This window comes from Macrosteles quadrilineatus, unplaced genomic scaffold (assembly GCF_028750875.1).
Source record: "Macrosteles quadrilineatus isolate MER2022 unplaced genomic scaffold, UCM_ALF_1.0 Scaffold_9__3_contigs__length_116548681, whole genome shotgun sequence".
Lineage (NCBI taxonomy): Eukaryota > Metazoa > Arthropoda > Insecta > Hemiptera > Cicadellidae > Macrosteles > Macrosteles quadrilineatus.
The window spans coordinates 56431316-56444467 of record NW_026542602.1 but is presented as its reverse complement, the minus strand read 5'-3'; the positions used below and the strand labels follow the sequence as shown (position 1 = coordinate 56444467).

Genomic DNA, 13152 nt, shown 5'->3' with positions numbered 1-13152 from the left:
AGGCTTGCTAGTGTGGAAATATCAATCGTTCAAATGAGTTTCAAATTTCAACAACATTTAGAAATAGCCAATTAAATTTATTTAAAACCCAAACCGATAAGAACACTCAACTTAGTCCCTTTGTTAGAATTAATTAGTAGATTTTATAATGTTTTTCAAAGTTTAATGAAATGTTGAATTCACAAAAGCTAAGTTTTTAAATGTTAAAATAATGTTCAGATTTAATGAGCTGTGGTAAAATAAATCCAACCTTTTTTTAGTGATAAGCATAGTTTTAAATTATTGGGTAACCCAGAAGTTAGTGCCTTAAATTAGGAGATTGTTTCATTGTTTGACAATTAAAGAGGAATGGTGTAAAAACCTGGTTATGGACATTTTAAATACCTACATCCTTAGGCTCTACAGGAGGATTCACTATTGTACCGGTAGTCGTTTTCAGGGTTTATTTGCTACACTATCATCAGCTTAATTTTTTAGTTACTGTGAAAATTATGTCACTAAAAACACATCAATACTGTCACGATTTATTTAAGAATAACAATAAACTGTATAGTCTTATCACTTGGGGAGAGAGCTAGTCTAGTGGTAGAGTGGGGGGTCTTTGGTCTGAATGCCCCAGGTTTAAATCCGTCAAATCACCAATGACTTTATCCATAAGATAATGCCGCGACCTTCTGAGCCCAGTCTGAAGCAATGTGTAAAACGATAATACTAGAGCCTAGATTCCTATATTATGAAGGTGGGACAACAAAATGTTTAAGTATTTTGTATCTAAACTGTCTCGAGGATATTTCCGCACTAGCGTTGGCAGTGTTTGCTGTTCAATGTCGTATTGAATGTTTGTTGTGTCAAGCTTCAGACATGAGCCGTTGTGGTGAGTAATATCTCTTTCTCTCTCTCACTTATGGTGAGTAATGTGTCTCACTAAGCTAGCTTTGTGGTGAGTAAGACCCCTGTACCTGCAGCTTTGCTTTGAAGCACCGTCGTTGTCTTGCGATTGTGGCAAAATTGTGAAAATCTCTCCCCATCTTGTTAAAATTTATAACATCTCCGGTGTGTTAGATCTCAGACGATGGGGAGCATTTCACACTGGAAGATTAACGACAACTAGTGATGGTCGAACCAGAAATTACAAATCACAAAACCTAAACTGAAACTTTAAAAATCAAATCTCATTTTTACTTTTTTTTTTTCAAAAAAATACAAATTTACAAAACACATACAATTCCAAGCCACAAAAGCCAATATGGCTTGTCTGCAGCAATATGGCTTGTCTGGTAAATGTAAGAAAAATATACATGAGATAGATTAATAAAATTTTTTTCACTATGCAATAAAAATAACTCATGGCCCATTTTATAAAATAAGCCAGTTATTCAAACTATTGTAGCTATGTGTCACAGTTCTTTCAAGTTTCAAGTCGTGAAACATCAACCGAAAAACATACTTTTTACGAGTTAATGAGATCCTTGCCTATGCTAAAACAAAATTTCATGATATTGAAACTACAGACCAGTGTTGGAAAAGTTCTGCCACTTAACAGATCTTTACGAGTTACACAATTTTAGCGGTGACTACATTGGCCATTCTTTGTTCTCAAAAGTTGATCTAAAAAAACTAAATTTCTAAAACAGCGTACCCTCAATTTCAATTTCCGGAAAGAAAATTTGCAACATAGTATAGGGGTCTGCTGCATCTTTTTCATTTACTTCCTCTTCTACTTATGGTAAGTATTCTGTCTCTATCTCTCTCTGTTTACCCGTGTTCCAATCCTCTTCTCATTTGTAGCTTGCAATCTCTTGCATATCTACTTTTGTGTTTTACAGAGTTAAATTTGCAATTTGTTTGTTGAGTTGTTGTTCGCTTCAGATTTTGTAGTATTTTTATGAGCACTTAATCTCATGAATACGTCATGAAAGTTCATTTAGTATATTCTAGAAAGTTTGCATAAAAATGTTATTTTTCTGAGTAACCGTGTAGGGTGTTTGTGTTATGGTCTTGTAGTTTTGCTTTATGTTTTAATTTCAAACATGTTCTAAAATTATATAATTTATTTGTTATTAACATTCATCGAATAAACTCATAGAGAATTCTAGATTGGATCAGTTTGTTTTGACAAAAATGTGAATAATATTTAATGTGGTAATTTCTAGAGTCATAATCTCTTGGTTGATAACATAACTACTTATTTAGTTTGATGTGATTGCCTTATGTTAAAATTTGTAACATGATAATTTCAATTGATTAAAACACCAGGCACAACTATGTGCAGAAATTTAGACACAGAAGTGTATTTATTTAGTTATTTGTTCTTTTTAGGTAATTAAACTTAATTAATACTTGTGAAGTATTTACATTTTTTAAATATTTTTTTTTAAACATTTCTTGATTAGTAACTAACCATACAATAATTGTACGGTAATTACAGTATGTACGTATAATGAATAATAAATAATCAATTGATAAATAATTATTACGCTGCACACCCTGTATTAGTTATATATAGTAGTTAGTTTTAGTTGCACCGAAGTAGAGATTTTATATCTTATGGCAATGGTTGTTTGAATTTTAGTATGACAGTGTTCTTAATTGCATAAACACATTGCTAAATTTATCTACGTATTTGATTAGCTTTTATTTTTTATATATTTGTCCAATATAATATGATTCTGTATTATTTTTATATGTAAGAATAACTAAGTTATGTGAAATTTAAATGTATCTATTTTCTTATTAGGTTTTAAAAAAATGCATGGAGTTTATCGATATTTCTTTTGAGGCCTTTCAAATATTAAAGCATTTATAATGACCTTTCATGAGGAAAATATAAAATATATTACCTTATATTTAACATACTCCCTGGCAGATATTTCTTTGTTATATCTCTGCTTTTTCCAGTGGTTTTAATAGGTCTACATATTAATAATTTAATAGGTGATTGTTATTAAATTTCTATTGTGATTAGAACTTAAGGATTTCAATTATTTTTGTCAGAATTTGTTTTACTCAAAAAAAGTGTTATATTACAATTCTTACTCCATTTATCAAACCAAATATTAAGTGCTGTAACAAATTTGATATTTTGATTAAAGTTGGAGAACTTAAGATTATTTTATTTGTATGTGTCGTAATTCATTGTACTCATGGCACGCTATTACAATAATTTGTAATAGCATGTATAATGTTACCAACTTAGGTGTGTTACTAGCCTAGTGGTTAGCGTCTCGGACTTTGGTACGGGAGGGACGTGTTCAATTCCTGGCACATCCACAAAACTTAAGGGTTTGGGCCGCTTTCCCTTAAAAGCGTTAAATCTCATGTTGTCTTAAATTAAAATGACTCTACCGTAGAAAAAACACCATAGATTTACGATTTTACCAAATTGATGGTTTAAACCTCTTTCGCAAGCAACAAACGTAACCTGTTGATTTTTCAGGAGCAGCACGTCAACAGCGGCCACAGCGTTTGCGATTGCAACCTGCGGCAGCAGCAACCCTCGTGACCTGTCGCCTGTAACCAAAGCCCGAGACACTGGACAACGAGGCGGTAGTTGTCGCGACCGTGAACGCAACCGCCGCAAGGAGAGTGTAATGAGCACCGCTGCGACCATGCGAGTCCTCAACGTATTGAGACATTGGGTTTCCAAACACTCTCAGGTAGTTCAGCCATTACGTACGTTACAGTACAAATAGGCTAGGTTATTAACAGACTAACAAAAGTAGAGACGATATGGTAGTCCGCGTTTCACAGCGATTCTAGAACTATCCGTGTTTCTCTCGTAGACACAAAATAAAGATAAAGATTAACAAACTTATGAGATAATGTTTGGTTTGTTGTTCAGGACTTTGAGCAAGACAGCCGATTGAAGAACCTGACGATCGAGTTTCTAGACGACATCATGTACAGTCCCAACCTGTTGCCAGCGGAACACAAGGCAGCATCTCAGCTGTTACGACTCATTACCAAGGACGATCCTGAGAGCTCCAAGGTCGACCTGGACTTGCTGCTGGCTCCTCCGGTGGTAAGTGGGGAACTAAGGAAACTGGGAAAAGGGTTTGGATGTTTTGTTGTAATCCCCGGTACTTGCCTAGCCTAATCAGGAAGTTAGGGAAGCTAGTCGGTCTTGTGATAGTGGTCACATAAGTGTGGTGTACTTTTACGTTATTAAAAATTGTATGTTCTACTTGATTATACAGTAGAACCTTGCCAATTTGAATTTGGGAGGAAAGACAATATATTTTTAACCATAGGATGTTTGAAATATAGAGAGTTTGAATTATAGAGGTCAGTATGAATAAAATTTGAATTATGGATGTCCCAGTTTTCAGTATAGAGAGTTTGAGAGAATGGAGACTAATGATGAACACATCGTGGGAACATCAATAAGAGCGTCAGTTCATGTTTCAACAGGCGTATTTTTGTCCTGAATTCAAATTACAGAGGCTTACGGTAACGCAGTTCAAATTGTAGAGGTTGACTTCGAATTTTGGTTGTAACAGTTTGAATTACGGCAACAAAATTAGAATTGTAGAGGCTCAAGTATATTCAAATTCGAATTGTAGAGGCTGAATTAAGCGTAAAAATCACTTTGAATTATCTCTATATTATTCTCCAAATTTTAGAGGTTTTCTGAGGGGAACAGACAAACATTACTAATTATAGAGGTTTTCAAATTATCGAGGCTCAAATTAGCGAGGTTCTACTGTAGTTTTAATATTGAAACTAGATGGCTCGTCAAAATACTCTAAATTATATGAAAAAGGTTTAAATGTATAAAAGCCCAACACCTCTTGTGTTCCAGAGTTGAGGTCTTGTATGAAATCTAATGGGTTTTATCTGTTTCAGACTCCAAGTAAGGAAAGCATTGAAACTCTCTCTGCGTTGGAAATAGCTGAACAAATGACGTATTTGGATCATCAGATATTTGTGGCTATTAGAAGCGAGTAAGTATTTGTAAATTTTTCAATTTTAAAGCGGTTTTCTTTGTTGAGCTTTTGAACATTCATGCTTAGCTGATAAAGACACATTCTTAATTGTAAAACAAATTATGAAAGTGTCACTATTAATTGGGTGAAAATAATTCTAATTAATGTGTTTGTGTTTGTGTTTAGTGGTTGTACTATTTTATTTTAATTAAAACTGTTTTCATCAGGGAGTTCCTCGGCCAAGCTTGGATGAAGACTGACAAAGCAACCAAAGCTCCTCATATCATTCTGATGACCAGACGCTTCAATGAGGTAATATAGCACTGTTAATCAGCTGTTCATAACCCGATCAGCTGTTTGAGTTGTTTGTCACACTGACTAGCTGTTTAGGCCTTTATCGTTGTCCTTTCTCTTGCGCTGCCTTCATTGACTTTTATCCTGGCCATATCTTTATTCACCTCATCCTTCCATCTTTACTTCAATCTCCCTCGAGGTCTTCTCCCCATCGGATCACAATTCCACACTTGATATAGTGTTTGTTTTATTTCTTCTAATGATGTGGTTCTTTCCATCAAAGTGTCTTGCTTTTAGCATCTGCAATTACATTGGACTCCTTGAAAAGGTCACTTAGTTCTTGACTATGTTTAATGCTCCATGTAATTTATTTATTTATTCCAACGGTTTCTCCATGAAAAGATTTTGTCATTACTGACCCCAAACACCAATATCAATTCACTAAATGATAATGCCATGCTGTGGTGGGGAGCTGACCTTAAGTCAGTAATCCGCATAACTAGGACGGAAAACATAGATAGCTTTGACAAGTTGAACTCTTGCTGTACTGTTATCTTACTTAAAGTCACTTAGTTTATTTTTGTCAACTCTATGTACAGGTATCCCAGCTGGTAGTGTCTGAGATTGTCCGAAGATCCAACATCAACGCTCGTATCAACGCTATTGAGAAGTGGGCCGCAGTCGCGGATATATCACGGTGCCTCCACAACTTTAACGGAGTGTTGCAGATCTGCGCAGCCTTCACCAACAGTTCTGTGTTCCGGCTGAAGAAGACTTGGGAGAAAGTCTCTAAAACTGTAAGCTTTTAGTTTTCAGAACAGTTATTGTTATTACGGATTAAGTGTTAGTATTATGGCTGGTTAGGTGGATAACCATCTATAAAGCTTATAAAGCTAATAAAGCACAGGTTTTGATTTTGAAAGTCAGAGCTTAAATTCAATTTTTTTTTACTATTCGGCCTTAGTATTGGTTTATATGTTTCTGATACGCCTTATATGACTCAGTGGGCTTAGCCCTGTTAATGTTTTCTCATTTCTAAATGTCTAGTTTTATGCGCTATCACTTTGGAGAGGCACAAAAGTTATAAGGTTTGATGTATAAAATGAATATAATGTCCATTCAAATTGTGTTTCATAAAACAGCATTCCGTTGAAATAGTATGTAACGATGTTGTAATATTCCCAAATAATTAACAGTCTTTCTTACAATCAAATTCAAGTAAACATATCAAGAATGTTTTTACTCAAATTAAATTAATTTAAAATGTAGTGCCCAGAGCTTTTGTTCCTACATAAAACCATCACTTGTGTTTGGTTCCAACTGTTATGTGAGTTTTTTTCATTTCAGACAAAACAGACAATTGAGAAGTTGCAGAACATAGTTTCCTCCGACGGGCGTTTCCGCAACCTTCGCGATGCTCTTCACCGTTGCGATCCTCCCTCCATACCCTACCTGGGCATGTACCTCACCGACCTCTCCTTCATTGAGGAGGGAACCCCCAACTTCACTGAAGATGGTCTACTCAACTTCTCTAAGATGAGAATGGTGAGTAAATCATTTCAGTTGTTCATCATTTCACTTAATCTGCAGGTTTGCTGTGGTGGTTTTTTTAACATTTTTACATTGTAAATTGAGGAAGTTGTAACATAAGATTAAACTTCGACTATGAAGAGAATTAAACATCTTACTTTCATGTTAAGGGATTTAAATCCTGTTTAGAATAATGTTAGGTTAGGTTAAAAGAACATAACCTATAACAGCAAGTTATGAGATTAGATTAGATCGAGTTATGAATGCAATCTATCGATTTAATTAATATTAATGGGGAAAATCACTTCCAAATTTGTAAATCTAGGCAACAATAACTTATAAAATACCACCAAAGAATTCTTAGGTAGTATTATCTGTATCTATAATATACGTAATTATTGGAATGGTGTTTTGTTGAGTACAAATTTAATGGTATAGTATATCTGTATATCGGAAAAGTCCAAAAATTGGCTTCCGCTCATCCAAACAGATGACTGCTTCAGTATCGTTAAATCAATTCTAATACCAACTGATTGTTACAGATCGCACACGTTATCAGAGAGATAAAACACTACCAACAGACTCCGTACAAGATTGAGCTGATCACCAAAGTCACCAACTACCTGCTCGACCCTTCGCTACTGCTGGACGACGACGAGCTGTACAGAATGTCGCTGGAGATTGAACCACGAACGTCACGACTCAGCGTAGCCAACATCGCTACTACCATGCCTACACCGCCCCCCAGGCCTTGAGACAACGCCTCCTTTAAAAGGTTCAAGTTCAAAGTGTAAAGCTAAGCTTCAGGAAGAGATGTTGTTGTTGGAGTTGTCAAATGTTTATTTGTTTAGAACGGTTTAGTATATTTTTATAGCGTAGAAAAAGGGCTGCTGTAGATTCTCTTCTGAAGCGGCAAATTTAGTCTATTCAACATAGTAAGCTAGTTTCACAGATAATTGCAAATTGTAAATTGGAGCACAATCAATTGTTAGATCTCCTAGGATCGTAGAGTAGCTGTATTATACGGTAGCTGTTAAACAATCATTGAAATTGTTCAAGTTTTTGCGAGTAAAGTTCACACACAGATATTGTTAGTGTTGAGAAAATCAATTGCGCAAAGACGTAGGTTATATTGTTAGCAAATTTGTTTGTACACAAACAAGCATTTTACTTGTGTTAAAAAGATTATTTAAAAACAAATTTTTTGGTAATATTGACAATATTTATAACCTGAATGTAACCTTAAGTCAAAAAGTTAAAGAAACCGTATTTCCTCTTGTTTCAAACAATCTTTTCAGTACAACACACTTCTAATCTGAAATCACTTAGAAAAGTTGTTTAAACTGCTGATACCATAAAAACTTCTTTAATTCCAATTGAACAAAACCATTTCTTTTACACTTTTTATGATAATTTTCTCAGTTGAGTAGATCCAGTGCTCGATTTGCAGGGGAAAGCGGTGGAACGGTGTTCCGGTACCTCTCTTTTGAAAAGATAAAATTAGTGGCATAAATAGGTACTAATCACATTAAATAGGTTCCAGTTCCGGCAAATCACAGCAAATCAAGCACTTATTAGTAGATCTCAAATAAACTAAGTGATGTGAATATTTTTTAATTATTTACACACGATATCTGAATGAATATTCCCAACTAACTGAAACTGCATATTTCCATCCATACCATTTTACATAAAAAGCATCCTTAATAAATCTGGATTATTTTCAATTTTAGCAAATTTCCTTAAGTGTTTACCGAAGGTGTTGTGAAGAAGACAATTTGTTGGAATTGTAACTGTGTTGCTCTTCTTCCATAAACAATGTAGGTATAAGTTTAAAAATCGATAAAAACTCACAAAACTATACTCTTTAGCCTTATTTTCAACTCAACAGTGTTTTAAAACATTTTCACTTCAATGGTTTTAACAAAATAAATCATACTTTCTTAATGCCTTGATTTAGTTCATACTGTCATTTCAGAAGTGATTATAGTTTTGAAAACTTTATTTTATTGTATAGGTTTCAATCTGGAAAGTAACAATGTCACTTTGGTCTAATAACAACTACGGTAAAAACTTCTTCCCTGGGGAAATTTACTAAAATACACAATATTCCTCTAAATAAGCAAACAAAGTTATTATCTTCAGATCTCAATATTGCTGTGATGTCTGTGTGTTTATCTTTACTCAATATTTAGAATTATAATGGACTTTCTCAGAAATCTCATCTAAGTAGTGAGTAGTAACTTTAGACATTTAAAAATAATCTGAGAAAACAAATACAGTATCCCTGGTATAAGCTTTTGACTGCCATTTTAAAATATTGTCTAAGCTTATATTCTAGATCACATATCTATAGACTTTATTTTCAAGCAATTTAAGACATATAATTTCGACTGTGATAATGAAATCTGATTGATCTCCTTAGTTTTTACAAATGAGTTACTTTAGTTGTGTATCAAGTAATTTAAACTGTGTTTGTACCTACCTAAAAAAACCTCGTTTAGTACTCTTAGTTATTTGTTTTGTGGAAAATGTTTTAAGTCACAATGATAATAATTGTGATTTTCTAAAATTATTTTTTATTCATACTTTAAGATTGTTTTCTTTATTTTCCTTTGTACAGCGATCCATTTATACAGACATTTAAAAAAGAAGATTTGTTAAGTCTGTTGCATACCGATTATATTTTTCATCTTAAGTATTGGTATTTATAATGTTTTTTCTTTGAAATACTAATTTGTCTCTAATCAGCAATACACTCGTTCTGACCTTTTAAATCAGTTTAATCTTACAAGACTGTCCACTTATTATACTGCCTGATATGTAAAAGCTTTAATGATTATTCCATATAATTTCCTATCGGGCTAAGATTGTTTTCACTTTAAGTGTCAAAACACACTCAGGTAATTAACTTGTTGTTCAAATCAGTTAAATAAAAGTATACAAATAATTATTCCAACTGGTTTAGGTTTTATCTACTTTCGTTTTAGTTTTGAATTTATGGTTTTAATTGTTACTTGATATAGGTGATGAGGATGTTTTTACCTGAATTAACCTAAGGCACACTTGATTGTAGTATTTACACTGTTAAATTGCAGAAGTTTTTTTAGTGGTGAGTTAGTGGGGGAAGCTCTTTAAAAAAATACATATTTCTAGCTTCATATTCAATAAGGGAGAATATTGCAATCTTACAGCATTTCTCTGATTGAAATTTAATTTTACATCAAATATAGAAAGAAAGCAAAAATGAATAGAATATATACCTATTTCCAAAAAAACTAATCTTTTCTTTTGTGATTAATCAGTATTCCAACTAGTTCTTTTAATGTTATCGATATTTTCATTTTATTATTTTTTTTACGGCATAACAATCATAAATTTGTATTTTCAACAATAAATTACATAGTTTAGAAATGTATACACAGTTTTTAATTAAGCCTGTCAAACCGAACATGTTTTTCTTTTCAAAATTAAAATCACTTTCAAATGTCTTAACAACCTCAACGAAACTGTGCTCTTGAACCTTTTAGAGGAGTAAAAAGACTTAAAGATCGATGAAATAAGTTTAATTCAGCTTTTCATTCGACTTTTTCCTGTAAAAACTGTATTTTTCTCTGTGGTAAATTCGTATGTACAATACTTACAAAGTCAAGTCTATATTTTTATAATTGCGATCGTTTTCGCTCTGGTTTTCGGAGTGTACAAGAATGGAGATACGTATTTGTGCTTTTAAACCAGATATATATGTGTCAACCCGTTTGTTAGTAAATAAATACACTATTCAGGTATTGTATATAAACTATATTTTGTTAGGATTACGTTATTTCGGTTTCCGATGCATTATATCGTTGAGATTGTAAATTAATATGGACATATCAACCCGGTGTATTACTTCTGGAGGTTGCTCAAACTTGAGGTTCATATCACTGTAGATAAGCTATAGTCAATGTTCTCCTTGAAATGTACATACTTCGTATGAGATACAGAGTGTTACTATATGTTGTGGTCTTAGGTTTGGTTCAGTTTTGAATTACAAATTTTAACTGTATTCCACACTGTGAAAAGCAATAACTTGTGTTTTTATGTTGAATAACGAGCCCCAAATCCGCTTTATGATTTCAAAAACCGAATTCATAATATTGTAAAATGTATGTGTCTCATGATTTTTAACTATGTTGTAGAATTTCGTTCAAGCACCAATTCCAAATCTGTAACCGGACTGACGCAACTATTTTGATCATTGAAAGAGCTATTTTGTAAATGTAAATCAGTTTTTACAAAGTAATGTCATTTTGAACTAAATTTAGTCTTGGTAAAAAAAAAAATATTAACTTATAGCCTAATCGACAACTTTAAGACTACTAAATATTAAAATAAATAAGTATTTACTGTTTGGTTTAATCAGCACTTCTTGTTTTGTTAAAAATAAATTTAGATACAGATCAGTGAATCACAATCAAATAGCCAAAACATGTTAGTAAAAAATAGTTTATGTAAATCATTATTTTTACTATGTGTAAATTATAATTTCAACTGTTAAATCGTTACAATCAATTTACAGGGTATTGTTGTGTGAGTTATCTACATACTTTGTAACTGTCAAATTAATTATCTGTAGAAAGTTAATGTTTTAACCAAGTCGGCACATAGTATTATTTAGTGATATCAACCTACAGCATTGTTGACTGGGCAAGTAAACTTTGTGCAGCGTAGATAGTATTTAGTCTATTTCCCGGGTTTTTCTGCAAACTTTGCTGTCTTGCACATGCCTACATTGCGTAACTCTACTAAGCATTTTCATTGAGGTCACAGTAAAACAGATTACCAATCCTATCTTCAGTTATTAGAATAAGAGTTTTAACATAAAACAGACTTGTTATTGAAAGAAATAACTTAAGTTCATACACATGGGAGAATTATTTGTTGTATAATTGATAAATGACAATTATTAGTGATTGTTATGTATAATGTAAGGATTATTTAGTTCTATGTTGACATATTAATGATTGTCTTGGGTGTTTGTACTTATTGTAATTTGTATTTTCAATATCACCATAAATTCTCGGTTAGTGGTGAACTAATATGAATTGTGTTGTAAAATATCAAACTAAAGAAGTTTTTGGCTTTTGAAATAAGTATTTAATAGATAAGAATAATCCAACATTTTCAACCTAAAATATTTCAATTATATTTTTTACTTTGAGGGCAATCTTCTCCAGCTTAATCTTTCTGGAATCAAATACTCAGGCAGTTTTAATGTGTAATGTTTTGTTTTAAAAAATGAGATGGAAATTAATTAAGGCATGGTTAAAAAAGTGTTAACATATGTTTTTATTTAAGTACCAAGTGTATAAAACAAAAATGGAGATTAGAAAATAAATCTAAAATCACAGTTGTAGGGAAGGTTCATTAAAAAAGTACAAAAAGACCAAGTGTACCTGATATAGTCTTTTGGTACTCACATTTTTTTTAACTTTAAAAATTTGATTGTAAGACAATCTGTAAAACGCTAATCATCAGTATCTTCTAAAATTCTTAAAAAACTATTTTTTCATGCAAATTTTACATTATAATTTTTTGCAAAAATTTTCCCAAACAGTTACATAAATTATGAACTCAACTTCTTTATTGGTCACAAAACATTTCTTTTGGTTAAAACTAAGTTGGTGAAATGGGTGATAAGACTAACTCGTGTCAATAACAATGTTTGAGGATTTTTTCACATAATAATGCCTGACTATTTTTTTCGCATAAGAAGCTTGACGATTTTGCTGGGGTAGTTGGGGAGCGGCTGGTCTAGTGGTCGAGCTCGGTGCTTTGGAGCCCATAGTCCCGGGTTCAAATCCCGCCAATCACCAATGGATCTTATCTGTGTGATAATGCCGCAACCTTCTAGGACTAGCCTGAAGTAATGTGTAAAACAGTTTCGGGCTAGAACCTAGCGTTCTAGGATGTGTTGGTGGGACATAACTAAAATATTGTCGCTGGAGTAGATTGCTTTCTTGTGGAGTTAAATGAGAACTTATTGAAGATCTCTTCACCACCGCAACTGCCATTCCCTAATCATCTACATATTAGGTATACTGTACTGTTGTTTCTTAGAATGTTGGCTATTTCAGACTCATTTTATTAAATACCACAAAGAAGTAAGGTACAGAGGAAACACGCTTGTGAAAAACTTGCGCTTTCAGCTCTAGAATTTTGTGCCGGTAATATACTTGTGACGAGTTAGGTAGATCCCGAGTGGAAATTCCTATCGCACAAGGCACAGGGTCTTCCTACATACGATGGCAAGGGGGTGGTTTTGGAGTTTGCCCTAGACATCAGCTGCCAGTGCTAGACACCACTAAGGTGTACCATTAAACGTTTCCTCTGTACCTTACGTCTCTGTGTAAATACTAAG

The 13152-nt window shown here is 33.0% G+C and overlaps 1 protein-coding gene across 3 annotated transcripts in view; it reads left to right on the top strand.

The window, feature by feature from the left end:
* The window catches only part of LOC129004150 (ras-specific guanine nucleotide-releasing factor 2-like), a 94905-nt gene extending 84920 nt beyond the window's left edge, over positions 1-9985 (top strand). For 2 of the 3 annotated variants that reach the window (XM_054432590.1, XM_054432589.1), the window contains exons 22-29: positions 854-874; positions 3437-3656; positions 3842-4021; positions 4846-4943; positions 5153-5237; positions 5819-6016; positions 6567-6764; positions 7292-9985. In XM_054432590.1, the coding sequence (XP_054288565.1) occupies positions 854-874; positions 3437-3656; positions 3842-4021; positions 4846-4943; positions 5153-5237; positions 5819-6016; positions 6567-6764; positions 7292-7504 (1213 nt within the window). In that variant the 3' untranslated portion in view covers positions 7505-9985. The remainder of the gene's footprint in view (positions 1-853; positions 875-3436; positions 3657-3841; positions 4022-4845; positions 4944-5152; positions 5238-5818; positions 6017-6566; positions 6765-7291) is intronic. The other variant, XM_054432591.1, reaches the window with a different exon arrangement.
* Positions 9986-13152: the final 3167 nt, after the last annotated feature.